General features: G+C 40.8%; 3 protein-coding genes across 11 annotated transcripts in view; 2 read left to right on the plus strand and 1 right to left on the minus strand.

The window, feature by feature from the left end:
- The window catches only part of dnajc13 (dnaJ homolog subfamily C member 13), a 28,522-nt gene extending 24,628 nt beyond the window's left edge, over positions 1 to 3,894 (minus strand). For 5 of the 6 annotated variants that reach the window (XM_086066178.1, XM_086066180.1, XM_086066177.1 and 2 more), the window contains exons 1-2: positions 3,734 to 3,894; positions 1,243 to 1,323 (exon numbers count right to left, since the gene is read on the minus strand). In XM_086066178.1, coding sequence (XP_085922304.1) covers positions 1,243 to 1,310 — 68 coding nt within the window. In that variant the 5' untranslated portion in view covers positions 1,311 to 1,323; positions 3,734 to 3,894. Of the gene's footprint in view, positions 1 to 1,242; positions 1,324 to 3,413; positions 3,639 to 3,733 lie in introns of those variants that run through there. The other variant, XM_086066176.1, reaches the window with a different exon arrangement.
- A 2,404-nt stretch (positions 3,895 to 6,298) lies between these two features.
- lztfl1 (leucine zipper transcription factor-like 1) lies at positions 6,299 to 13,185 on the plus strand. Of its 2 annotated transcripts, none has more exons than XM_086066208.1 (10): positions 6,299 to 6,574; positions 7,072 to 7,196; positions 7,262 to 7,456; positions 9,771 to 9,828; positions 9,906 to 9,977; positions 10,046 to 10,111; positions 10,952 to 11,029; positions 11,094 to 11,270; positions 11,349 to 11,452; positions 12,119 to 13,185. In XM_086066208.1, the coding sequence occupies exons 1-10, from the start codon at positions 6,572 to 6,574 to the stop codon at positions 12,273 to 12,275; spliced, it is 1,035 nt and encodes a 344-aa protein (XP_085922334.1). In that variant the 5' UTR covers positions 6,299 to 6,571; the 3' UTR covers positions 12,276 to 13,185. The 2 variants fall into 2 exon arrangements, with proteins under 2 accessions (XP_085922334.1, XP_085922335.1); XM_086066209.1 differs by having other exon boundaries at positions 12,133 to 13,185.
- A 2,669-nt stretch (positions 13,186 to 15,854) lies between these two features.
- LOC147156069 (C-C chemokine receptor type 9-like) lies at positions 15,855 to 19,803 on the plus strand. Of its 3 annotated transcripts, none has more exons than XM_086066166.1 (3): positions 15,855 to 15,980; positions 16,090 to 16,151; positions 18,043 to 19,803. In XM_086066166.1, the coding sequence occupies exons 1-3, from the start codon at positions 15,923 to 15,925 to the stop codon at positions 19,105 to 19,107; spliced, it is 1,185 nt and encodes a 394-aa protein (XP_085922292.1). In that variant the 5' UTR covers positions 15,855 to 15,922; the 3' UTR covers positions 19,108 to 19,803. The 3 variants fall into 3 exon arrangements, with proteins under 3 accessions (XP_085922292.1, XP_085922293.1, XP_085922294.1); XM_086066167.1 differs by having other exon boundaries at positions 18,046 to 19,803; XM_086066168.1 differs by lacking the exons at positions 15,855 to 15,980; positions 16,090 to 16,151 and adding an exon at positions 17,214 to 17,330.
- Positions 19,804 to 24,203: the final 4,400 nt, after the last annotated feature.

Here is a 24,203-nt window from a genome sequence, read left to right on the forward strand (position 1 = left end):
TCACACAAGCCAATCAGCACAAGTGAAGACGCGCTAAGTATCATTCACACACAAAAAGGGAGTTTCGCTTCAATCACGTCTTCGTGACGGACAAATGAAGCACTACAGTTACATTCATGCTGACTATTAAGACAGCGCACGCGTCGCGTTTCCTTTCAGGCTGAGATTTGGATTCCGTTTTTAAAAGCTTTTCCTTCCACTTGTGATATTTCATAACACAGCAAGTTAAGCAACTTCCTGCACGGGACAGAACGACTTCTCCTTCATTCAACATGTGCAAAAGTGATGATAAATGATTTGAAGTGAAGACGGCATGACATTATGTTGCCCTTCTGCACATCACGCGCAGTTCTAGAATCTAATGAGGGCATTAGCCGAACGGGAGTCTGACGAAAGCAAAATGCTCGGCGGCTTCACTTATGTTACAGCAGTAATGGGACGACATCGAAAGCGCCAATCGGTAATACGATATCTCCGTCTCTCGGTACAGAGCCAGACATCATCCGCTGTCTAAAGCATGACGACCTCCGTGAAGCGCCGCGGCGACCGGTCTCATATTCAAGATAACGAGTGTTTGCATTGGATGCTCCGTTTAATTTGGTGGCCAATCTCTTGCTATTATTTTACTACATTTTCCATTTTGCTTTTATGTAATCATTATTATGTAATCATAATTTATATATATTCTGGGTGAGAGGGATATGATATTTTATATAATTTTTTTTATAACAATGTATTTTTGTAATCAAAATTGTAATAAATATTTGAATTACAAAAAAATTCACAATTATTACTGTATTTAAAATACTTTATATACGTATATATTTAGGGCGAAATGCTATTTATATATTATATCTATATACCTGATTTGCATATAAACGTATTCCTTTTTTTCAAACTCATCAAACTGTTTTTTTTTTATAATCCTAAATAATCATTAACTACAAACTCTACATAGGAAGTAGCATCCAAACTTCCTTGGTGGGGGAAAATATCAACCGTGTCCAATAATACAAAAAGCCATGAATGTTATTTGAGATCCATTTCAGATCTCGTTCTCCCCCCTCAATCAAGGCAAATGAAGTCTGCACAATGGAGACCCCCCACCCCCCCCCCCCCACCCCCGAGTCATTTTTTCGCTTTCCCCAAGCGTGAAGCCAGAGAACAGTCGCCGCCGTCACCCGACACAAAGATGACACAGCAGGGACGAGGCGTGAAATCCATACGCAAAGAAAAGCTTACTTTCCCCTCCAGGAGTGCTTGGTGGTGTAGTAGCAGGCCAGGTCCTTGTTGTCTTTCAGGTTGTTCATCTTTTCACAGGACCTGAGGAACACAGCAGACGCCGGAAAGTTGAGCACGGACAACAAGTCGTTCATTTTTTTTTTTGGCAGCGCAGCTCGGCGACAAAGTCCGAACGTTGCAAAGCCGTCTGCAAATCGCCGATACGAGATTTGCACCGCACCGTCGCACACACTTTACGCTGCCCTTCGACATTCTGCGGCAAGATGGGAAAAACCGCCGCTGGGCTAACATATCATCCAAGCAGCCTCTCCGCTGTGATCGGGTTTAAATCAACCGGGTCACACACAACGGATTACAAATGCACAATAAAGGAGGTCAAAGTTCAGTAAAGCAGCGATTACTTGTCTATAAAAAAAAAAACTGTGAAAAGATATTGATTACATTTAGAAGGCCAGGGGTTAATAATCCCTAACTTCAATATGATTGAAACGCCAGTAAAAGATATCTCTATGTATGAAGCTGTAGTAACACATTTAAAGAGACGTTTAAAGAGACAGATGTGCTATTTCTGCCCCGGCTTTTAATCATGATACAATAAATTCAGATTTATTTATTATTATTTCGAAATTTTTAAAAACTCGAGAAAATTGACTGCATGTGGCCTCAAAAAAATAAAGTATGACCACATTTCAGCGGTCTTTTCCTTGCTGAGCACTTGATGGGTGCACTGTGACAAAAAGGGGGGGGGTGGGACGGAGTGAGGGGGACCTGTGTCAGCATTCCGCCAGGATCCGGGAAAACTGACTCCAGCTTTCCTTCCTCTACTCTTGGGCCAAATCAAGGAATGCCTGCACATGCCTGCTGCTAAAAAGCAACACTTTGAGGAAATTATTCACAATGCACACTGTAATACACTCACGCCAAAGTTTCATAGAGTACAAATTGACAATAAGGCCACGGTGGGTTTGGGGTTTACTATGCTCTCTTGGAGGTTTAGATCAAGAGATGTTGTTGATATTTGTCAACTGTGGGCCTGGGAAGCCTTTTTCGAAACTCTTGCAATTAAGGGACATATAAATAAATGTTGACTTTGACGTCGGATTCCAGGATTGAGTCATGTGACAAGCCATACAGGGGCCGGCCCTCGCTTCCTGTTTATAGGCGGATCAATAGTGAGAGGTATTAATGGACCAAAAGAAGAAGAAAAAAAAAATCAACATTTACATGCCAAGACCTCCTGACAGCTTGAGCGGCTTCCCAGTGAGGTTTGATATTCATCAGTGATGTCACGAGAAGCATCCGCAATGGCGTTTCAATCGACTCGTGACCCCCCAACAAGTTACAACCCTTTAAATGTGCCTTACATGCATCTTTGCCTCACTTGAATGAATGGAGAAGAGCCAGGGTGCAAGGTTCAAACTAGCGAGCGTCATTGCGGCACAGCGTGCCAGTGACAAACTGGACATAGCACCAATTTAGACAAATATTATTTTGATATAAAATACAGTTATATAAAAAATATATATTTTTTACATCTTTTGTGGGTATACACACTTGTATTGCAAATTATGTATTCTTTATTACTCTTTATAAAAAAACATTCAATAATATTGTGCCAAAAAAAGTTCAACTTAAAATTGTCCAAATCCACCGATTTCAGCCACTAAGCATTTTACGATTCCTTTGGTCACCCATGAAAGCAGATATCTGTGTGGCATAAAAAATAAAACATTTCCAAACGTCTGCTTTTACTTTGGAAAACAATGATCGACATTTTTGTTTGCCAATTTTCTGAAATGTTACGGATCACACCAGTATCTCAATCCCAATACATTTTATCTTTGTGCATTTTCTGCACTGTCAATTTAAGATAATGTCCTGTTTTGGGCTAAAAAAAAAAAAAAAAAAAGTACAAATATTGTATATCTCTGTCCGTGTCAGGTTATAAGCTTCACAAACTGGACGTGAAACATGAAATAATTAAAGGCTGGCTTGACAAGTAAACACATCTCAGGTTGTCATTTATCAAATTTAACGAAGCAATAGCTTTCCAAGGAAGGCAGTAGCAGTTCATTGGAACCACTTTGACAGTTTATGCGCTACTTATTTTCAATCATGGGGGGGGGAATTAATGCTAATTTGCGCTGTGCTTGTGACAAGCGTTTCCTCACCTGGCTTATCAGTAGACAACTTAACGAGACTGCTACACCGCCAAAAGCGGCCTAGGATCTTGACTAATGACTTTCCATGTTAGACGCCGTCGCCTCCACATCGCTACGCAAACGAGACGACTTCAAAGCCCCGGATGCTTATATAGAAATGTTAAAAAGACAAAACTGAGTTTGGAGCTCCATCTTGTTATGCTAAGATTAGCGGCTAGCTCGCGCATCACCAGGGTTCATTACGACAGCTAAGCTAGTCGCATTAGCAAAAAGGCTCCAATTACATGGGCGAGATGGCTTCGCAAGAGGGACAAAAAGGACGCATTTACCTGTCAAATCGCGAGCGGATGTCAATTCCAGCCGTCCCTCGGCCCCCGGCCCTCCTCTATGTTGCTGTTGCCGCTTCTCGCTGTAGCCGCTCGGGTTCCGAAGGTGCTCGCTTTACGCCGTATTTCCCCCCCAACAGCGCTCAGGACGCTGCCATATTCCTCCCAGCCAGAATGCGCCAGTGAGCATGCGCGACGCCTGCCTGTCATGCGGCGGTCAGCTGATTGGCTCGTATGAGCGCGGAGAGTCGCCGTAGCTGCTTCCAGATCAGCGTGTAACCCGTTTTTCGCCTCTTTTTAAACGTAGGAATACAAATCAAACTGATAATGGAGCAGTTGCAAATCTTCCAATTGTCCGTTCGTGTTTCACAATCAAAAGTGGACTATATTTCGCGGGGGTTAGGAGCCAGGCCGGCCCGCGAATAGTGAAAAACCCGCGTATAAGTGAAGCCCTTTGACATGCATTTGGAAAACAAGCTAACAAAAAATAATAATGATTTGAAAAATATTCAAGAAACACTGATACTGCATTTTGTTCATAGAAAATGCATGTTAAGAAGACGAAAATACGCCTGAATCTGCAACATAGTTAGGTTAAGGATTATTGTGCTATCTAGTGGCAGTAATGATCAATTACCAACTCAACAAAAACTGCACACACAAAAAGCACACGTTAATAGAATAGTGTGAGCCCAACCTCCATTGAGCCAATTTTACATTTGAAAACTTTCACAGTACCTCTCCAAACAAAAATGTCATAAAAAGTGCAGTAGTATATGCAGTGGATTAGAACAACAAACATTATTTTATATGAATGGCAACAAGTGGATGCACATGTTAATTCACCTTCCGCCATACATCGCTGGCATATAGATACAGTTCATCAACAAAGATACATAATTTGTTTTGTAATAAATCATTTTTGATCCAATCAAGACATAAAAATGATTTATTCTGCTTGTGTCAAACAACCATCCGAGAACATCTGAACTATAATTTCCCCCCAACCACACACCCAATCAGTAAAGATAAACTAGATTAGTAGTTTCTGCATGATGAAAAATCCATTTGGATTATGTTTTTTAACACACTGCCCACCTACACCCAAATTTGAGGTAACTCACCTTGACTGGAGGTAAAGGGGAAACATCTTGGCCTTTTTTTTTGATGCCGTACACTCAACTTGAATGGGGTCGAGCACATACAGACGAGTCAGTCACGTTATAATGAAGCATCTGATTTGATGACCAAACATGCGCTGCCCCTTAGTCTAATTCATTTAAGAGCTAAAGAGAAATTCGGGGGTGGAGTTTCCTGTCAAAATTTTCTCAAGATCCCGCAACTGTCACACCCCCAAGAAAAAGCTTCAGTGGTGGAAGAAAGCCTAAAATACTCAATTGCATGATAAATAGGCTACAGTACAAGAAAACACTGCGACTTTTAGTTTGTGTGTAGTTTAGTTTGACAGACTACTGCTTGGTGATGCCATGAATAAATATTTGTCTTCTTTAGGATCACAGGTGACTGACGGCATACACCCTGAACCGGTCAGCCAATCGCAGGGCACTTAATAAACAAGTATGCCCACTCACATTCAGTCCTATGGGGCAATTTATTAGAGTTAAATGGCGCTAAGCACAGGAAGAACATGCACACTCCACACAAGGAGGCCAGACTTTTGAACCCCAAAATTCAGAACTGTAAGGCAAATGTGCTCCCCACTCATTCATTGCACTGCCAGAATACAGTCCTCCTAAATGGAATTTTGCTGCCATATTAGTGTCACGTTGCTCCAATTGTACAACCAAAAAACGGAGTCAATATGTTCAAAGTTCAATGGGAAAGGTCATGGGAAGTTTGTCTTAGATCAATGCTGCCATCTATTGTTTAATGCTTTGAACTCATATGGGGAAGCAGGAAACAAGTGTGATTGACCTATATATAAAAAGACCACGATATTAGCTTAAAAAACAACAACTAACATGTATACAATTTAAAAAAAAAAAACGTCAGGCATTCTAGTTCGTTTTTTGCAAAAACGTGGGTTACTATTAAAAATATAAATTTACAAAATAAAAAAGAAAGAAAGAAAGGGGAGATACTCCAATAATTCCCGTTACTGTGGAAATAAATTATTGAAAACCTCATAATGATGAAAATTAAAACTTCACATTAAAAAAAGCCATTTAAAAGCTCTAAAAGAATAACTTACATTAAATAATAATAATAATAATAATAATAATAAGCCATTTAAAAGCTCTAAAATAATAACCTACAGCAGCTGTGGAATTTTCATAATAATACACAAATATTGATAATGGTGTGTATTTTCTTTTTACTTGGCTCAGACTTTTCGGTTCACGTTAAAAGAAGGTTCAACATTTGCTCTCGATTTCAAGAAAATTTAAGATACACTTGTTAGATGTGTGATATGAATGATATTATGTCAAAAAATTAAGTGTTAATCATTCGAATTTATTTGTGAAATTACGACATTAGCGTCATGGCTGTAGGATTCTGTGGTTTACGGAGCTGCCATGAACGCACCGCTCGTAACCAAGGCAATGACGCTCTTGTTGGTTACCAGGGCATTCTGTTGCAAACACTTAGCTTCACTGCTAGCCTGGCCAATCTGACAGATTATCGTCCAACAACCACCGCCCAGAATTTGAGTATTTGCTCAAAAGATATTACCGTTCGCGTTACCAACCCGCAGTATCGCCAGTGCAGCGTTGCTTTTTCCCAATCTGGTTTAAATTAGCCGTCCATCATCACTTTTCCTGCCATTTTGAGCCACACGCTTGCTGTATAAGTGACGCTAACGTTAGCTTCGCAGCCAACATGGTAAGTCACTCTTTTTGTTAAAATCAATTTTTGTTTGAATCCAAAAGTGAAAGTTGTTGCTACCGACGCCTAATGGTGGTGTTGTCGAGGGCCTTTTGATTGCTGTTAGGCTTTTAATTTAGCTGGCTGGCTGCTTGTCATCCGCTTGATTCTGTTAGCCGTGTTAGCGCTGGCTTTCCCCACTAGCCGGGGTTTGCTTTAATTCTGCTGGTGCTAAATAAGCCTTGAAACAGCCCGCTGCCACCCTAGCATTAATGTGCATCAACTTCGACAGAAACAATAGGAATCGTTTTTTTTTTTTTTTATACAGAAACTGTGGGTGCAAAAACTTCCAAATATGCACGTAAACACAATCCACACTCCACAGGTTGAGTGGAATAGTACTCTGGCAACCTCCCACATTCCCAAAAACATGTGTTAGCTCCGTTGCAGATTCTTGCAATTAAACTCAAAAGAATCAATTCAAAATCAATGAATTGCTCCTGTTTTCCTCCTAGGCTGAATTTGGATGTAATGAGCATCACCAGAACGAGGTGATCAACTACATGCGATTTGCTCGATCCAAACGCTTGCTGAGGCTCAAAACCGTGGATTCCTGCTTTGAAGAGCTCAAAGAGAGCAGGTGAGTGTCTTAGTACCGCAAAATTGCTTCAGAATGGACAACAATGTGTGCGCTTGCATCCACAGGCTGGTCGAGGAGACGTTCACGGTGGACGAGGTGCGCGACATGCTGGACGGGCTGCACGCGGTGGTACGAGGCGAGGTGGAGATGGAGCTCATCAACACGGCGCACACCAACGTCCTGCTGCTGCGGCAGCTCTTCTTCCAGGCCGAAAAGTACTACCTGCGCCTGCAGGCGGACATCTCCGAGCTGGAGAACAGGTGAGGAAACGACTGGTCCCACGTTTTGCTCAGCGACGTTGTGGTTGCAAAAAATATTGTGATTTTTTTTTTTTTATCGTGTGTTTCTGTAAATCAAAGACAATTTCAGATGTAACCTTACTTTGGAGTATCATACCTGCACGGTGAACTTAACTCGTTCACTGCCATTGACGGCTGTAGACGTCAAAAATTCATTTGAACTATTTCTATTAGTTTCCCATTTTTTTCCACTTTTGTTAACAAGAGTATGAAAACCTAGATTTTTTTTTTATTGTATTAGAACAGATATAAAATTTGTGATTAATCGTGAGTTAACTAGTGAAGTCATGCGATTAATTCCGATTACAAATTTTAATCGCCTGGCGCCCCGAATTTTTAATAATCGTTTCTCTTCTTTTTTTTTGATCGCGTCAGGCAATTAATTTTTTTTATTTAATTGCATGACTTCAATAGTTAACTCACGATTAACTCGTTCACTGCCATTGACGGCTATAGACGTCAACACAAGTATGAAAACCTAGACAAAAATGTGCTATTGTACATTTAGAAAATCTATCAAATTTGTGATCATTCGTCAGTTTAGTCATGGGATTAATTATTAAAAATTCTTAATTTTTTAATAATCTTTTCCTCTTTCTTTTTTTAATTAAAAGTAATTAAAAAAAAAAAAACATTTTTTTTTAAGAAAAGACTTAAAAATTAAGGGCGTCAGGCAATTTTTAATCATAATTAATAGCATGACATCACTCACAATTAATCAAAAAATTTACATCTGTTCTAAATGTGCAATAATAAAAACAATTCTAGGTTTTCATACTCTTGTTAACAAAAGTGGGGAAAAATATTAAACTAATAGAAATAGTTAAAATTATATTTTTTTTACCTCTATAGCCGTCAATGGCAGTGAATGAGTTAATCACAAATTTGATATCTGTTCTAAATGTACAATATAAAAAAATCTAGGTTTTCATTCTCTTGATAACAAAAGTGAAGAAAAAAAAAAGTGAAACTAATAGAAATGGTTAAAATGATTTTTTTGACGTCTGTAGCCGTCAATGGCAGTGAATGAGTTAATAGTAAGAGGCCACGTCCTTGCTGAGGAACGTTTGTTTTACATGCTACAATGTTGCGGTGAACTTCATGTAACATTTCACCTCTGTAACCTTTGCTCTAAACGCGCTCCGAATGGGTGGATTTCATGTTCTCACCCCCCCCCCCCCGCCATACGTGACTTTCTAAAGCGTCGCGTACGCCCCGCCCGAGCGACGTGCAGTTTAGCCGCGTTTTCAAACCACATCTGCGCGCTCCTTCGGCGGCCCCAAAGCATCTTTCGCATCGATGCTCGGCTGCCGCCCTCAGCGAGGGTGCGCCCAAAATGTCATCGCCGCGCAGGCCGCCGTCATCTTCGTGATGCAAAAAAATGTGCAGAAAGATCATGTCGAGTGAGAGCACGCTGCAAAAAAAAGGACGGTAGAAAATTGAAGAAAAGAACATCTGAAAAGAAAAGTTGACTTAAGTTGAAAGTAAGATTTTGAAAAAAAAAAAAAAAAGTAATACTAGGCTCATATCAACCACAGCGGTCTTGAAAAGAGAATTTTTAGACTAAAAACAAGTCATGTTGTTGTTGTGAAGTCATGCGATTAATTACAATAATAAAAAAAAAGAATCGCCTGATGCCCCTAATTTTTTAATAATCTTTTCTTTTCTTTTTTTAAATTGCGTCAGGCGATTCAAATTTTCAATCTTAATAATCAAATTACTTCACTAATTAACTCATTCACTGCCATTGACGGCTATAAACGTCAAAAATATCATTTAAACTATTTCTATTAATTTAACATTTCCCCCCCACTTTTTGTTAACAAGAGTATGAAAACCTAGAATTTTTTATTGTACATTTAGAACCGATATCAAATTTGCGATTAATCGTGTGTTAACTAATCGCCTCTTGCCCCTAATTTTTAATCATCTTTTTTTTTTTTATGAATTAATGGCAGTGAATGAGTTAACAACACTCAATGCCAAGGCTGCTTATTTATAAATCAGATAATTAAATAATAAGTATCTTAAAATAAGCACAACGATCTTGTCATTTTCATTCCAAAAAATAACTTACGTGCGCGGCACACATTTGAGAATTGATTTTTGCAGCAAGTGACTTCGCTGCCAGTCTCATTTTTGGTGAAATATTTCCACCTGTTACGCTTTCAGCGAGTCATCCGCGTTGTAAATGCCAAATCCACTTCAAGCTCTCATTTTCTTGGCTCGGTAAAGTCGACGAGTCTGCTTGAACCCGTGTTCTCTACTCGTACAGGGAGTTACTCGAGCAAGTAGCTGAATTTGAGAAGACTGATTTCAAAGTGTCGGATAAGGTGAGTGTGCTCGACGGCCACGTTGGCAAACGTTAGCGCGTGTTTGCGCTGAACGCTGTTTGTCGTATTTGCGGCAGATGAACCAGGACGGCGGCAAACCCAAGTTGGCGCCGCTTAACGAAAGCGGCGTTTCTGACCTCCTGAACAAGGTTTGGAGCTCAGCTGCATTGAGAAGAATTGAATTTGTGCGTCATTCACACTTGCTCGTACGTTTCAGGAGATTGCAAAACTTCAGGAGGAGAACGATAACCTGAAAGCCAAACTGCGCACTTTAGAATCGCAGGTACGAAACCAAAGCGCGCTTCATTAGTGCTGTCACTATCGAATATTTGCAGAATCGATTAATCTATTGAGTATTCAGTCGATTAATCGGATTCATTTTTAATTTTGCATTTAAGTGTATTACTAATTTTTTTGTCCTGATTACTGTTTATTAACCAGTGATTAGTGATTATTTTGTACTTTGTATTTGAATAGTGTTAAAAAAAAAGAAGTAAAAACAGATGTTTGCAAATGTCTTATTTTGATTCAACACAGCAGATAATCGGTCTTCTTTCATGAAGGACTATAGAAATCAGTGAACATTTAATGTTGATATGCTGAAATCAGAGGATTTGGCCAATTTAAAATTAAGAAAATGTCTCCAAACGATTACTCGATTAATAAAATCGTTATCAATTCATTTGACAATCGATTACTTGTCGATTAATCGATTAATTTTGATAGCTCTAAAACGCACTTCATTAGTGCTGTCACTATCGAATATGTTTTAGAATCGATTAACCTATCGATTATTTAATCGATTAATCGACTAATCTGATTCATTTTTTACCAGTATTTGGTGGTTATTTTGTACTTCCTATTTGTATAGTGATTAATTTTTTTTTGTAAAAACATGTTTGCAAATGTCTTATTTTAATTAAACACAGAAGGTAATCGGTCTTTTATGAAGGACTACAGAAATCAGCTGAAATCTGAGGATTTAGACAAATTAAAAATGGCCCCAAACCATTACGCAATGATTAAAATAGTTGAGTAATTTGATCATCGGTTACTCGTCGATGAATCGATTAATTTATGACAGCAGCAACTTTTCACTCAACCTTTTTTCTCATTCCACCAGGCAATGAATGTGCTGGATGAGAAGACAAAGGCCCAGAGAGCCCTTAAAGATCTCCAGAAGGTGCAAGGCGACCAGCAGGTAACGCTCATCTCGACTTTTCGACACGATTCCCGTCGTTAACGCCGCCTTCCACACACGTTAGCTGACGGCGCACTCCAAGGAGATCAGCTGCCTGGAGGACACGGTGGCCGCTCTCAAGGAGGACTACGAGCGCACGCTGAACGTCAGCGCCGCCTCCCAGAAGGACCTGCAGGAGAACCTGGTCTCGTCCAAACACGAACTCCTGCGAGTGCAGGAGCAGCTGGCCTTGGCGGAGAAGGTCCGCCGTCGTCCTGCGTGGGAAAATTGCGCTTTGAACTCTTTTCATTGAGTCGGTGTGTTTTTTGTTGGCGTCCAGGAGCTGGACAAGAAGTTCCAGCAGACGGCGGCTTATCGCAACATGAAGGAGATCCTGTCCAAGAAGAACGAGCAGATCAAGGACATTCGAAAAAGATTGCACAAGTACGTGAGCACGTGTCATCTCTAAAAATGGAATGCGAGGGAATTCGGCATGAGGGCGAGTCCTATTAACTCATTCAATGCCATTGAAATTCTATATTATATTATTTCATTTTTTTTTCTACTTTAGTTAACAAGAGTATGAAAACCTAGAATTTTAGAACAGATATAAAATTTCCGATTAATCGTGAGTTCACTTTTGAAGTCATGCGATTAATTACAATAAAAAATGGGCATCAGGCGATTACATTTTTTAATTGTAATTAATCACATGACTTCGCTAGTTAACTCACGATTAATCACACATTTCAGATCTGTTCTAAACGTACGTTTTCTAGGTTTTCATACTCTTGTGAAACTCCGAAAGAGTTCAAATGAATTTTTGACGTCTATAGCCGTCAATGGCAGTGAATGAGCTAAAACTAAACCAATGATCAGTTTTGACTTTGGCGCCATCTTGTGGCATCTGAAGGTGTTACACACAAAAAATACAAATATTATGAATGTTGCCGGTGGTTGTAATAAAAAAATAAAAAAATAATAAAGTGTCCAACAGATCCAGAAATGAATTTGTAACAATTCTCATCTACAAAATCAGATTTGATCTCTGAAGATGAAAAATGAATGATGGAAATTTCTGTGTACATGCTGAATGATTTGTGTTGACAGATTTCCTCTTTCAGATACGAGCCGAACGAATGAGTCGCCGCCGCCGCCGCCGGACCTGGCGCCGCTGAGAGGGAAGTTGCGCTCGAAAGATGGAAACAGAAATGACGACGCGTTTTGGGACGAGAAACCGTCGATCCTGACGCAAGCACTTTTGTGAGGACTGATTTATTCACGCTTAATCTCACGGGTTTTTTTTTTCTTTCTCTCTGTTGTTGGCTTCTGGTTTTGGATGTGCCCATCAGAACATTCTTGAGCGGGTCAAGCACCCGTTTTTTTTTAAGGGGTTCGATGCAACTGCTATCATGTCCCAGCTAGGAGAGGCCTTCACTGAATTGGACGCTCAGAATAAACAAAAAAAACAAAAAACAGGCCACTACATTGAATATTCTTCACTGAGAAGCTTGTCTGATGTTTTTTCCACAAATGCTTTTCTGTTCTGGCTTATTAACTCATTCACTGCCATTGACGGCTATAGACGTCAAAAATTCTCTTTTTTTTCTTTTTTTTATTCATTTAAACTATTTCTGTTAGTTTAAAAAAAAAATCCCACTTTTGCTAACAAGAGTATGAAAACCTAGAAGAAAAATTATATTGTAAATTTAGAACAGATCTAAAATTTGTGATTAATCGTTAGTTAACTAGTGAAGTCGTGTGGTAATTACAATTAAAAAATGTAATTAAAAAAATAAATAAAATAAAAATAAGGGCCGTTTAATCGTAATTAATCGCATGATAATTTCATATGTTATGAATGTACAATAAAAAAATTCTAGGTTTTCATAAAAAATGAAATGAAAAAAAAAAGTTCAACTTAAATTTTTGACGTCTGTCGTCGTCAATGGCAGCGAATGAGTGGAATGACGCGCTGCTTCATTAGTCCCAGTTCCTCGTTTTTCTATACATAACAATTGTCGACTATTTCAGCAAATGTGTACCTGGAAAGTGAAGCCAAAATCCACATGATCTGCATACAATAAACACGCACGTACTATTTATCGACATGCGTTTTGTCAGCTGTGCAACATGAACAATTAAATGCTGTTTGCAAATAAACTGGAATGTTTTGACCACGTTTGCCTGCCTAAACATTATCAGAAGCGTTGACATACACTTACAACTTCATTTCAGAGTCTTTCTTTTTGCTGAACTACTTCCAGAATGTGGATTTGTTTCGTCCAATCGGATTTCAGCCTTGCGTTGCTGTGCCAGCGTAATCTGCCCCGGGGCCTTTCGAATGGGAAGCGCTGCCTGGTGACTTTCTTTAACCAATCCGATTTCAAATATGCATATCAGCATTTTTCTGTCCTCCGATTGGTTGATCGGAGCAAAACTTGTTGTAAAACAAGAGCATCCTGTTAAGAATGTACACATTCTTTTTTTTTATTATATTTATTTTATTTTTTATTAAATGTTTTTGTCATGTTATTAGATAAATAATGATTCTCAAGTGCACAGCTGCATGCTTTCATATTGTGTTTTGGAATAGAAGTGATTAACTCATTCACTGCCATTGACGGCGAAAGACGTCAAAAATTAATTTGAACTATTTCTATTAGTTTAACTTTTTTCCCCCCACTTTTGTTAACAAGAGTGTGAAAAAAAACTAGATTTTTTAATTGTACATTTAGAACAGTTATAACATTTGTGATTAATTGTGAGTTAACTAGTGAAGTCATGCGATTAATTACAATAAAAAAAAGTTAATCGCCTGACGCCCCTAATTTTTTAATAATCTTTTCTTTTCTTTTTTTAAATTGTGTCAGGCGATTAAAATGTTCAATCGTAATTAATCAAATTACTTCAATAATTAACTCACGATTAATCACACATTTTATATCTGTTCTAAATGTACAATAATAAAAAAAACGTTTTTAGTTTTTCATACTCTTATTAACAGAAGTGTAAAAAGTGTCAAATGTATACAAATAGTTAAAATGAATTTTTTACGTCAATGGCAGTGAATGAGTTTTTATTTTATTTTATTTTATTGCATTTATGGTGTCCCACAGGGTTCAATTAGAGGGCCTCTGCTGTTTTCATTGCATACTGCTGTAGGGTTCGATGAATGCGCATAGGAGGTGGGGTTGGGGGTTCAAGTACCTCCAACTTAGAAAAAGTCATGCGAATAATTAGGATTCCAAATTGTAATCGCCTGCCACCCCTGGTATAAATCTTTTTCAAATGCAGTCCATCTTCAGTATTTCATTCACCACCGCCTGCTTTTATTTTCTTTGTGTTTTTTTTTTCTCCCCTCCTTCCTTGCGATTTTCTGTTGTTTGAGTGAAAGCAGCCACTGCTGTGTGGAGGAAACACTGGCGGGTTTATTAGTCTGGTTGCAGCTGTTTCCCCGGGCCTCGTTGCGGTGCAAACGGATCCCCTCCCCACAAAAAAAAAAAGTGAGACGAGTGCCTCTTTTTGCGAAACCAACAATCAAGCCTGCCAATCGAACGGCGTGACCCGTCAGCTTTGTTTGTCTCCTTGTGTGCCATGTGTTGTGCTGCTGCGGTTAGTAATGTGACTTGGGTCATTTGATGTGTTTCCCTTTACTGGCAAGACTGGCATGTCCCATTTTTTTTTTTTTTTTTTTTTTTTTAGGTCTGTCATGTCACATGAATGTTTTTACAGCAGCGTCATCGTGTCACAACAACGCAAGGTGCAACGCAAAACGTCTTGTTTTGATTTTTTTTTTTTTTTTTTAAGAGCTCAGTATTGTTCATTCTGAAATGTCATCATCATTGCTCTTTTTTTTATTATTATTATTTTTTTTATATATATATATATTTATTTTATTTTTTGTGTGTGTGTGTGTGGGTGAGTATGTGTATGTGCGTGCGTGCGTGCGTGTATTTGTTAGCTCACCAGAAAACCTATTAGAAAAAATCTCATACCGTTCACCTAAACCGAACACCAGGAGACCCGAGGAAGGACCAAAGAAAACCAAGGAAGGTGAAATCCAGCACCGACCAGACACCCCCCACCAGAACTCCTCCCCAGCCCAAGAAACATCCAGACCCCAACAAATCCAACGTCTTGTTTTGATTGTCATTTTAAAAGTTTAGAGTTGCCGTGGTATGCAGCACACATACATTTTCATTTCCTTATTTAGCCAAAAGTAACAGTTCCCAGGACTGTGCAGTCAAAAACAATGACAAGTGACTATTTCACAAAAGGGGGGGGGGGAGAGGGGGTGTTTTTGGGCAACCCGAAAATAGATTCCCACCAGATTATACACAATTGCCAACTCTGGTGCGTTTTCAGGCACGTTGAAGCCCATCTTAGGGTGATTTATTTGCCGTACGAATACGGATCTGTATATATTACATGATATATATATTGAAGACGGATTCTCCCCAAAATGCGAGTGATCCGTGAAATCACATCCGATGACACCCAAATCCAAAAAAGCGCCTCATCTCATCCATCATCCAAATGACAAGAGAAGGCAAAAAAGTGTCCAATTACGCCTTGGATGTCATCAAAGACGCTTCCCGCCCATGTCCGGGGGTCCGTCTTAGCATCGGCCTTTTTAATCACACCTGACGGTTTCCGGCTTTCGCACAAACTTTCTTTTTAATATGACCTGAAACTTTTATCATCTGTGGAGAGAAAAAGTTTTCGCTTTTTCGGGCTTCGTGGTCCATGGATCATGTTGGAGCCAAACCTTGGACAGGAAGTGGCGCGCAGCATGAGAGGGGGGTCCCACGTCAGTGTGTGCGCGTGTGTGCCGGCTGTGGATTGACACAGAGGCGGAATGATCAGCACGTGGTCTTGCGGCGGCAGACGAGTCATAAAAGAGAGCCGAGGATGAGTCGCACTCGCACAAAAAGACGAAGAGCATCCACACTTCCCAAACCACAACAAGGTAAAGCAAGTTATTAATAACACTCGTTTTGATTATGACTAATGTTGTTCTGCTGGTTTAAATCTCATATTAAGGTTGTCTCTGTATTATTATTTTTTAATCATTACAGGTGAAATGGCTGATTTTTTCCCTTCGCCGTATATGACGACAGCAACTGATGACTTTGTCACTGTGAGTATTTGTTGTATGTAAACGAAAAATACAAATAAATATATTTAGTCTGACTTCCCTTTAGAGCTTCCTTCTTTTAAAGTCTTATGTTGTGGGTTAAATTGACCTAAAACAAAATAGTTCAGTATGAAATTTCTTGTATTTGGCCAAATGTGCGTGTGTTTTTTTTCATTATGAAACTTTTGCTTGGCTTAATGTTTAATCAACATTATGAACAATGTTTATTCACTTTTGTACACATAAAATACAAATAGTTTTCTCATCTCTTTTAATGAAGAAAAAAACAGATTTTGATAAATAAAGCACTAAATATTGATTCAACTAGTCAATAATGGATATGGAAAAGTATAGCCTCTATATATATATATTTTTTTTTATTTCTCAAAGTTTTATATAATTAAAAATTATAATGAATGTCCATTGCTGACAACTATATGCTTATTTTGTTGAAATGACAACTTGCATCTTAAGACTTGCACTGTTCTATAAATAGCAGCTACGAAAAACAAAATAAAAAGTTTATGTTCCTTGAGGTACAAGCAACACTCGAATTGTGTACCGTTCCACCAGTTGGCAAGATCTCATTGTAAATGAATAATGGCCTACTGATTTTCTTTTTGTGTTATTTTAATGCTTATTTAACAGTGCTGTATGTACTCAACCGTAAAAAAAAAAAAAAAAAAAAAAAAAAACGAACGTCAGTCAGTTCCTACCTATTATCTTTTCACTACGCCCTTTATCTATGGCCCTCATCTAAACTGGCGGGCCCCTAACCAAAAAACCCCCAAAGGATCGTTGAGGCCCCCGCCCGCACACTCTTTAGATAGCAGCAGGAAGTCGTGCAGCAGCGATGTGGTTTCTCCAGGCGAGACGCGAGCAGCTGCACGTGACGCCCTCAAGTCGACTCGCTCTGGTTTCACCATGTGGGATCACGCGCGTGCGCGTGTGCGTGTGTGACGTCACGTCACCACATCACATCACCACCAAAAGCTGCTCTAAAAGTGCGGCGAGCTGGCAGCAGCAGATGCTTTACCGAGAGTGAAAACAAAACATGCATGGCAGGAAACGAAAAAGACAAACCGAGTGGAGAGACCAGCAGTCACGTGATCATTTTGTTGTTGTTTTGGTCTACGCGTGCGCTTCAGACCTCCAGCGCTAGATGGCAGCGTCGCATTATCAGTAGGTGGCAGTAGTGCGCCATTAAGTGCTTGTTTTAGGTCAGGGGTCTCCAACACACCTGAATCAAATTATCAGGCTTCTGCGGAACTTGCTGATGAGGTGATTGTTTGATTCAGGTGTGTTGGAGAAGGGAAACATGGAAAACAAGATTTTAAGCCAGGGATGACGAGATCCTGTCCTTAGAGGTCCTTGCCGCGCCCCTTCTCTAAGCAGACCCCCAAAATCTCCCCCGACAACAGCTCTGCAGTCCAGACAAACAAAAGTCCTCCAAACGTTCTCGTTTTGGGTTGAGGTTTTTTGTCCATACCGTTTCAAAGGCTAGTTTATGGTAAAATGGATGGATGGATTAAAAACTAAAAGCGCGGCAGTCGGAAGTTCTGAAGTCTGTGGGTAGCCAATCCTGGTTCAGAAAGTAAAAACCCTGCCACGGTTTTGCTTTAGCCCCAAGGTAGTAGTAGCTAGCGAGCTTCCTAGCTAGCTCCCCGGGTGCTCAGTTACTTGCTAGGGAGCTAGCTAGCTAGCTAGCTAGCACAAGGGGCTAAAGCCAAAATGTGGCAGGGTTTTTACTTTCCGGACCTGGATTTGCCACCTGTGTCTGTGGTGAAGTTCACGATCACTAAATTCAGTTTTACAACTGCAGAACATTTGCACTTGTAGTCATTTGTTTTATTTATTGAGTTTACATTTGTTGACTTTTGATTTTGTGTTTCAGCAGGACCCTTTGGATTACTCCGGCGACTACGATACGGGCCCCACCCAGATCGCCGGCATGTGCGACAGGAGCTGGGTCCGGCAGTTCCGAGGCTGGTACGAGCCCCCCCTCTTCTGGACCATCTTCGCGCTGGGCGCGCTGGGCAACCTGATGGTGGTGTGGATCTACAGCACGGTGCGCCAGCGCCTGAAGACCATGACGGACGTCTACCTGCTCAACCTGGCCGTGGCCGACCTCCTCTTCCTGTGCACGCTGCCCTTCTGGGCGGCCGACGCCGTCAAAGGCTGGGACTTCGGCGGGGCGCTCTGCAAGGCCGTGTCCGCCGTGTACAAGATCAACTTGTTCAGCAGCACGTTCCTGCTGACGTGCATCAGCGTGGACCGCTACATCGCCATCGTGCAGGTCACCAAGGCCCAGAACTGGAAGCGGAAGCGCCTGTTCTACAGCAAAGTGGCGTGCGTGGCGGTGTGGCTCACCTCCGCCCTCTTGGCCTTGCCCGAGTTCCTTTTCGCCCGCGTGAAGACGGACCCCAGCGGCTCGTCCTTCTGCGTGCTGGTCTACTGGAACAACGCAAACAACCGCACCAAGATCCTGGTGCTGGCCCTGCAGATCTGCGTGGGCTTCGTCGTCCCGCTCCTCGTCATGATCTTCTGCTACTCGGTCATCATCCGCACCCTCCTGCAGGCCAGGAACTTCGAGAAGCACAAGGCCCTGCGGGTCATCTTCATCGTGGTCTTTGTGTTCCTGGCCTCGCAGCTGCCGTACAACGGTCTGCTGATGGTGGCGGCCTCGCAGGCGGCCAACGCCACCATCACCGACTGCGGCGTGGTCAAGCGCTTCGACGTGGCCGGGCAGGTCGCCAAGAGCCTGGCTTACACGCACGCCTGCCTCAACCCCTTCCTGTACGTCTTTGTCGGCGTGCGCTTCCGGCAGGACCTCCTGAAGTTGTTGCAGTCGTGCACCCGCGGGCCGGGCAGAGGCGGCGGGGTCGTTAAATTCCAGGCGGTTCCCAAACGGCCGTCGGTCGGGACTGACACTGAAACCACGCCGGCTCTTTCATTATGAACAGCGTCATCCGTCACTTTTCTGTAGCGTTTATTTCCTTACTGGCGTCTCGGTCCAGCTGGAGTCCGTCCAGCTGACAAAGGCGAGAGGCGGCTCTCCTTGGTGATGTTAGATTAGGCCTAAGGTGCTCTTGAGCTAGGCTAGCTGGGTCTTACCACTTGAGACCAATCGAGCTACACATTGTCACGTAGGCTAGGTAGAGCCAGGACAGTATAAGAGGAAGAACCATTTTGGACAGATTAGACCTTCTTCCTCTTCTGGCAGAGAAAGGGCTCCACACACTCCGCTAAATAGTTCAACTGAAAATATGTAGTCTTCTGGTAGTTACAGTTGGTATATTGCGAGCATTCCAGATAAAAGGACCAGGTGAAGGTTGGCTCAGAACTCTTCAATTGGTGCCATGACCCGGATACTTGTGGTAGTTACTATCAGTTTAACATTGAGAGCGTTAAAGATAAAAGAAACTGGCGAATGTTCGCTCAGTACTTTTCAAAGTCGACATGCAAACTCCACAGAGGACGCTGTGATTCGAACCCCCGAACCTCTCGACTGTGAGGCAGATCTGTTAGCCACTAGCAACTGTGCCGCCTAAACAAATCCCAAGCATCCATCCATTTCCGGTACTTCAAAGTCCTCATGGGAGTAGGTCAGGGTACCCCATGGACTGGTCGCGAATTCTCAATCCTGACCTTTGACCTTCTTGTACATAATATATACAAATGTAAATACTGTTTTATGACTCATTTGTATTGTCACTTTTCTTCCAATGTATGCATTAAAAATGTTGTGGTCTTTATTTTTTTTTAAATGAAATAAAATCATTGATTTTCTTAAACTCTGCAACTGTCACATGGGGCTGCTGGTGGATTCGTTGGCACGATGTCTTGTGTGTAAAAAAAGAAAAGAAAAAGTTTGGCATGCATATGCTGCGGGTTGGGTGCATAACCTCAAGGTAACCTTGAGTGCTGCTTTACCTTGTGGCCATCAGGTGAGGCTTTGAAATCTTCTCCGCCACATTTGTTGCTGCTGCTGCTGCTCGTCACAACAGGAAGTTGGCAACAACAAAAGAAGACAAGATGCTTTTCTTGTCCCTGAACTTTAGTTTGTAAAGTGTCTCATTTGCCCTTGCCGGCGTTTCCAAGACGCTGGCGATATTTTAATGGAAGAAGGTTAACAAAGTGCCAAATCCCTCCTGAACCAGGAAGCGGCTGTCATGTATGTCTAAAAAAAGGAGAAACTACATAAAAAAAAAAAAACATCATATCCTCTTGCAAAACACATTTGACAGTTTTGTCTCATGACTCTAAAATATATGACCGACATATTGTCTCATGTCACCATATTAGCCGCCTACGACCAACTTGGGAATCTAGGAAAAAAGGATTATGCTTTTTTTTGTGTGTGACATAAATGATTTTTTTCATCATGATGCATCCTCATTTGAACAGATTATGAAATTCTAGCCCTCAAATAAAATTTGCCATTTCATATTTTGTATCTCGTTCTTCAGTTCAATAAGCTGAAAAAAGGAAGGTGGTGATCTATATTTCTTCTCCTTTCACTAACCTAAAGTGATATAATTACACTAAATACTCAACATTAGCTTTGTAAATGCAGAACTGTTGATTCTGCAGTAGTGTACCTAATAATATGCCTCTTGTGTATCCGCTTTTCGCCTCAGGGTGGCGTAGCTTGCACGTTAAAAAAAAAGCACTTTCGACACCTTTTTTGCATGTTAAAAAAACGAAGCACTTTCGCCACTTTTTTTTAGCTGATAAGAAGGAGCGCCGCCCCCTATCGGCGACTGTTGGATCTGCGCAGCGTGAAGCACCGTGCAACCAGACCGAGAACAATTCGATAAGATGGATTGTGTGCCTTTAAACGAATCCAGTGTGTTGTGATGCATTCTTTGTTTAATCACCACCGGGGAGCGCGGTGAAAAATGTGAGAGGCTCCCGAAGTAGAGCAGCACCTGTAGTTGGGGAGCGGCCCATCCATCTTGCTGCAATTGTGGAGGGAAACGAGCGCGCGCGCGCGTTGCGTGCGCACAGGGAAGACTTATTGTGGCGAGCTCGCCTATATGTGACCTCTTTGGTCTTTGAGGGGGGGGGGGGGACCCCACAGTGGAGCAGAGCAAAAGACACCACAAGGGTCAAAAAGTAGGCCCCGGACTGAATACAATCGAATGAAGTGGAGCACAAGCGGGACCCCCGCAACGGGGAGCCCCCGCCTTGCAAACGCGACATTCCGCACCACAATTGGCCAACAATCGCTCTTCCACAAGCAGCTAATAATTCAGCCAAGAAATGAGAGACGGTTCCATTTGATGTCACTCATCGCTGGTGTGATAAGTGCTGAGTGCGCGTGTGCGTGTGCGTGTGACGTTAGTCGCTATCCACGTCCCCCGGTGACAGCAGGACATCCATAAAGTGTGTGACAGATTGATTTAGACTCCCAGGAATAGGTGACCCGGTGTATTGGGTACACCTGTAACGGCATCCAATACCACTTTCAAAAGATGTGATTTTAAAAAGATTTCAAAAGATGGCATTTTTTTTTTTTAAAAACGGACATCATCAGAAAGATATTGCAATAATCTGACAATGTTTATTATGTGCTCGTCATCAAATTGGTGGGTGTGCATTTGATGAGTCCGTTCAATAATAATCATAATGATAATAATAATAATAATAATAATAATAATAAATGTGTATTTTTTGTTACGTTTATCTAAATAGTTATTTATAAAAAATATATCCTATGTATAAAATATAAATAACTCTATTGCCATAAAAATGTATTACAATATTTTATCAATAATTAACTGCAATAATGTGTATCAGCAAAAACAGAAAGAATTGAACAATTAATAAAATAAATAAAATGTACATTTCCACCCCTCAGACTGATTACACCATAATATTTAATAATAATAATAATAATAATAATAAAAATAATAATGATAATAATAATAATAATAATAATTATAATAATAATAATAATAATAATAATAATAATAATAATAATAATAATAATAATAATAATAATAATAATAATAATAATAATGCATTATATCCAGAGCCGTCTATCTTGGCACTCAAAGACACCGTGCAGTTTGTTGGCAAAATAAATAAATGAATATAGTGACCACGCTGAATTTTAAAGCAGCGCGTGTTATTTTAGATATACTTTCTTCACTTCATCTTGGTAAATTAAAAGCAAATTGTAACCCTGTTGTCAAACATTGTATGCTTTTTTACAAGATGATTCCACGTGTAAGAATGACGTCAGCGTACTGTTTTCCTCAATTTCTCTAAAAGCGTCGTTATCATTGCCTGTGACTTCTGATTGGCCGGGAGAAGTCACATGGTTGTCGTGAGGCCTGCGGCGTCCATTTTGGCCTGAAGTTACCCAACAAGGTTCTTTCCTCCTCCAAAAACCACACAAACCCAAAATGCGTTTCTTGCTGTACGACAGATGTTCGCGTCCCTCCCCATCAATCAGGCCCGAAACGAACGAGGCGTGCGTCTGTTAAAAGAGGAGGATCAATAATTCACGTTTGATAATAAAGCAATCAGTGGGCGTCGTTAAGCGCCGAGCGGCGGCCCCGGCAGGCCTCGGCGTGCAACCTCTTGCGGTCGGTCGGTCGGTCGGGCGTGAGATGAATGCTGCCGAGGAGGCCGAACAAAAGCGCTGCGGCGTCTACCTGAACCGTCGCGCTCGACTTTGATGTGGACCACAAACGCAGCGCTCAGATGAAATATTGATGCCTTTTTTTTTTTTTCTCTCTTTAACAGAGTCCCGGGGGAGCTCGGTGCGCTCCCATGACGTGAGCGTGTGTGTGGAGCTCCATGACTATTTGTTTGAGGGAGTGTTATTGGTCCTAATGGGCACCATTGAGGATGACCACAAACATGTTGGATGCACGTCAGTCATGCTTTTAATTGGATTGTACACCACGGTGGTACCTTCGATTCAAATGACCCGATGAAAAATTTGACCTTCAAACTAGGGTGACAGTCCCGTTTTGAGCCTTGGGTCCTGACGGATTTCACCAACCAGTTGTCATAACGATTCATACATTAAACCCATGAAAAGGGAACTTAACTTCCTATTTACTTCCGGATTGACATTAGCATTAAATTGACCTGAACTGGAACTATTTCTTGCTTTTGCACCTAAGAATCATGGGAAATGTAGTCCTACTATCCACCCTGGTTGCCACTCGCCGGTCGGACAACGCAAGCTAAGCTTTCTAGCAGTATAATTCCAATGTTACAAAAACGGCACAGACAGCTTCCAATCGCTGTCGGGACGGAGTAAAAAAACTTGGATTATGGTGAGTGCATTGCATTGTTTAGCATTGTTGAACTGTCAAACAGGATAGCATTTAGCATTAGCGGTTGGCCCTCCCTGTCAGCCTTGTTTCACTCGCAGGCCCCCGCTGGTTGGCAAAGATTGACTAGCGATTACATTTGGTGACATGTATTGGATATTTAACTGTTGTGGTTTTTCATTTTTGAATATCTATATCAACGACAAAAACTGCGATAGAATGTGTATTTAACCAACCAAAATTAACTTTGTCCTACGAAAATGTCTGCTGGTTTAATGCTAAGTTGCTAGCACACAATACAAACGCCATAGACAAGCTAGCAAAAACGACCATAGATATTTTGGTATTTATAGACCTTTAAACAACTTTGATTTGAAAACAAACGGTAGAGCTAACTAAATTTTCACTAAATCTACAAAATAAAACTCAAAATAAAATCAAAACAAAAATGAAAATTCCAAAACTATGTTACCCCTGATGCTAACACACAATACAAACACCATAGACAAGCTAGCAAAATTAGCATAGATATTTTGGTAGTTATAGACCTTTAAACAATTTTGATTTTGAAAACAAACGGTAGAGCTAACTAAATTTTAACTAAATCTACAAAATAAAACTCAAAATAAAATCAAAACAAAAATGAAAATTCCAAAACTATGATACCCCTGATGCTAACACACAATACAAACACCATAGACAAGCTAGCAAAATTAGCATAGGTATTTTGGTAGTTATAGACCTTTAAACAATTTTGATT

The sequence above is a fragment of the Leptonotus elevatus genome, chromosome 21, assembly GCF_054856555.1.
Source record: "Leptonotus elevatus isolate MCC_2025b chromosome 21, RoL_Lele_1.0, whole genome shotgun sequence".
Lineage (NCBI taxonomy): Eukaryota > Metazoa > Chordata > Actinopteri > Syngnathiformes > Syngnathidae > Leptonotus > Leptonotus elevatus.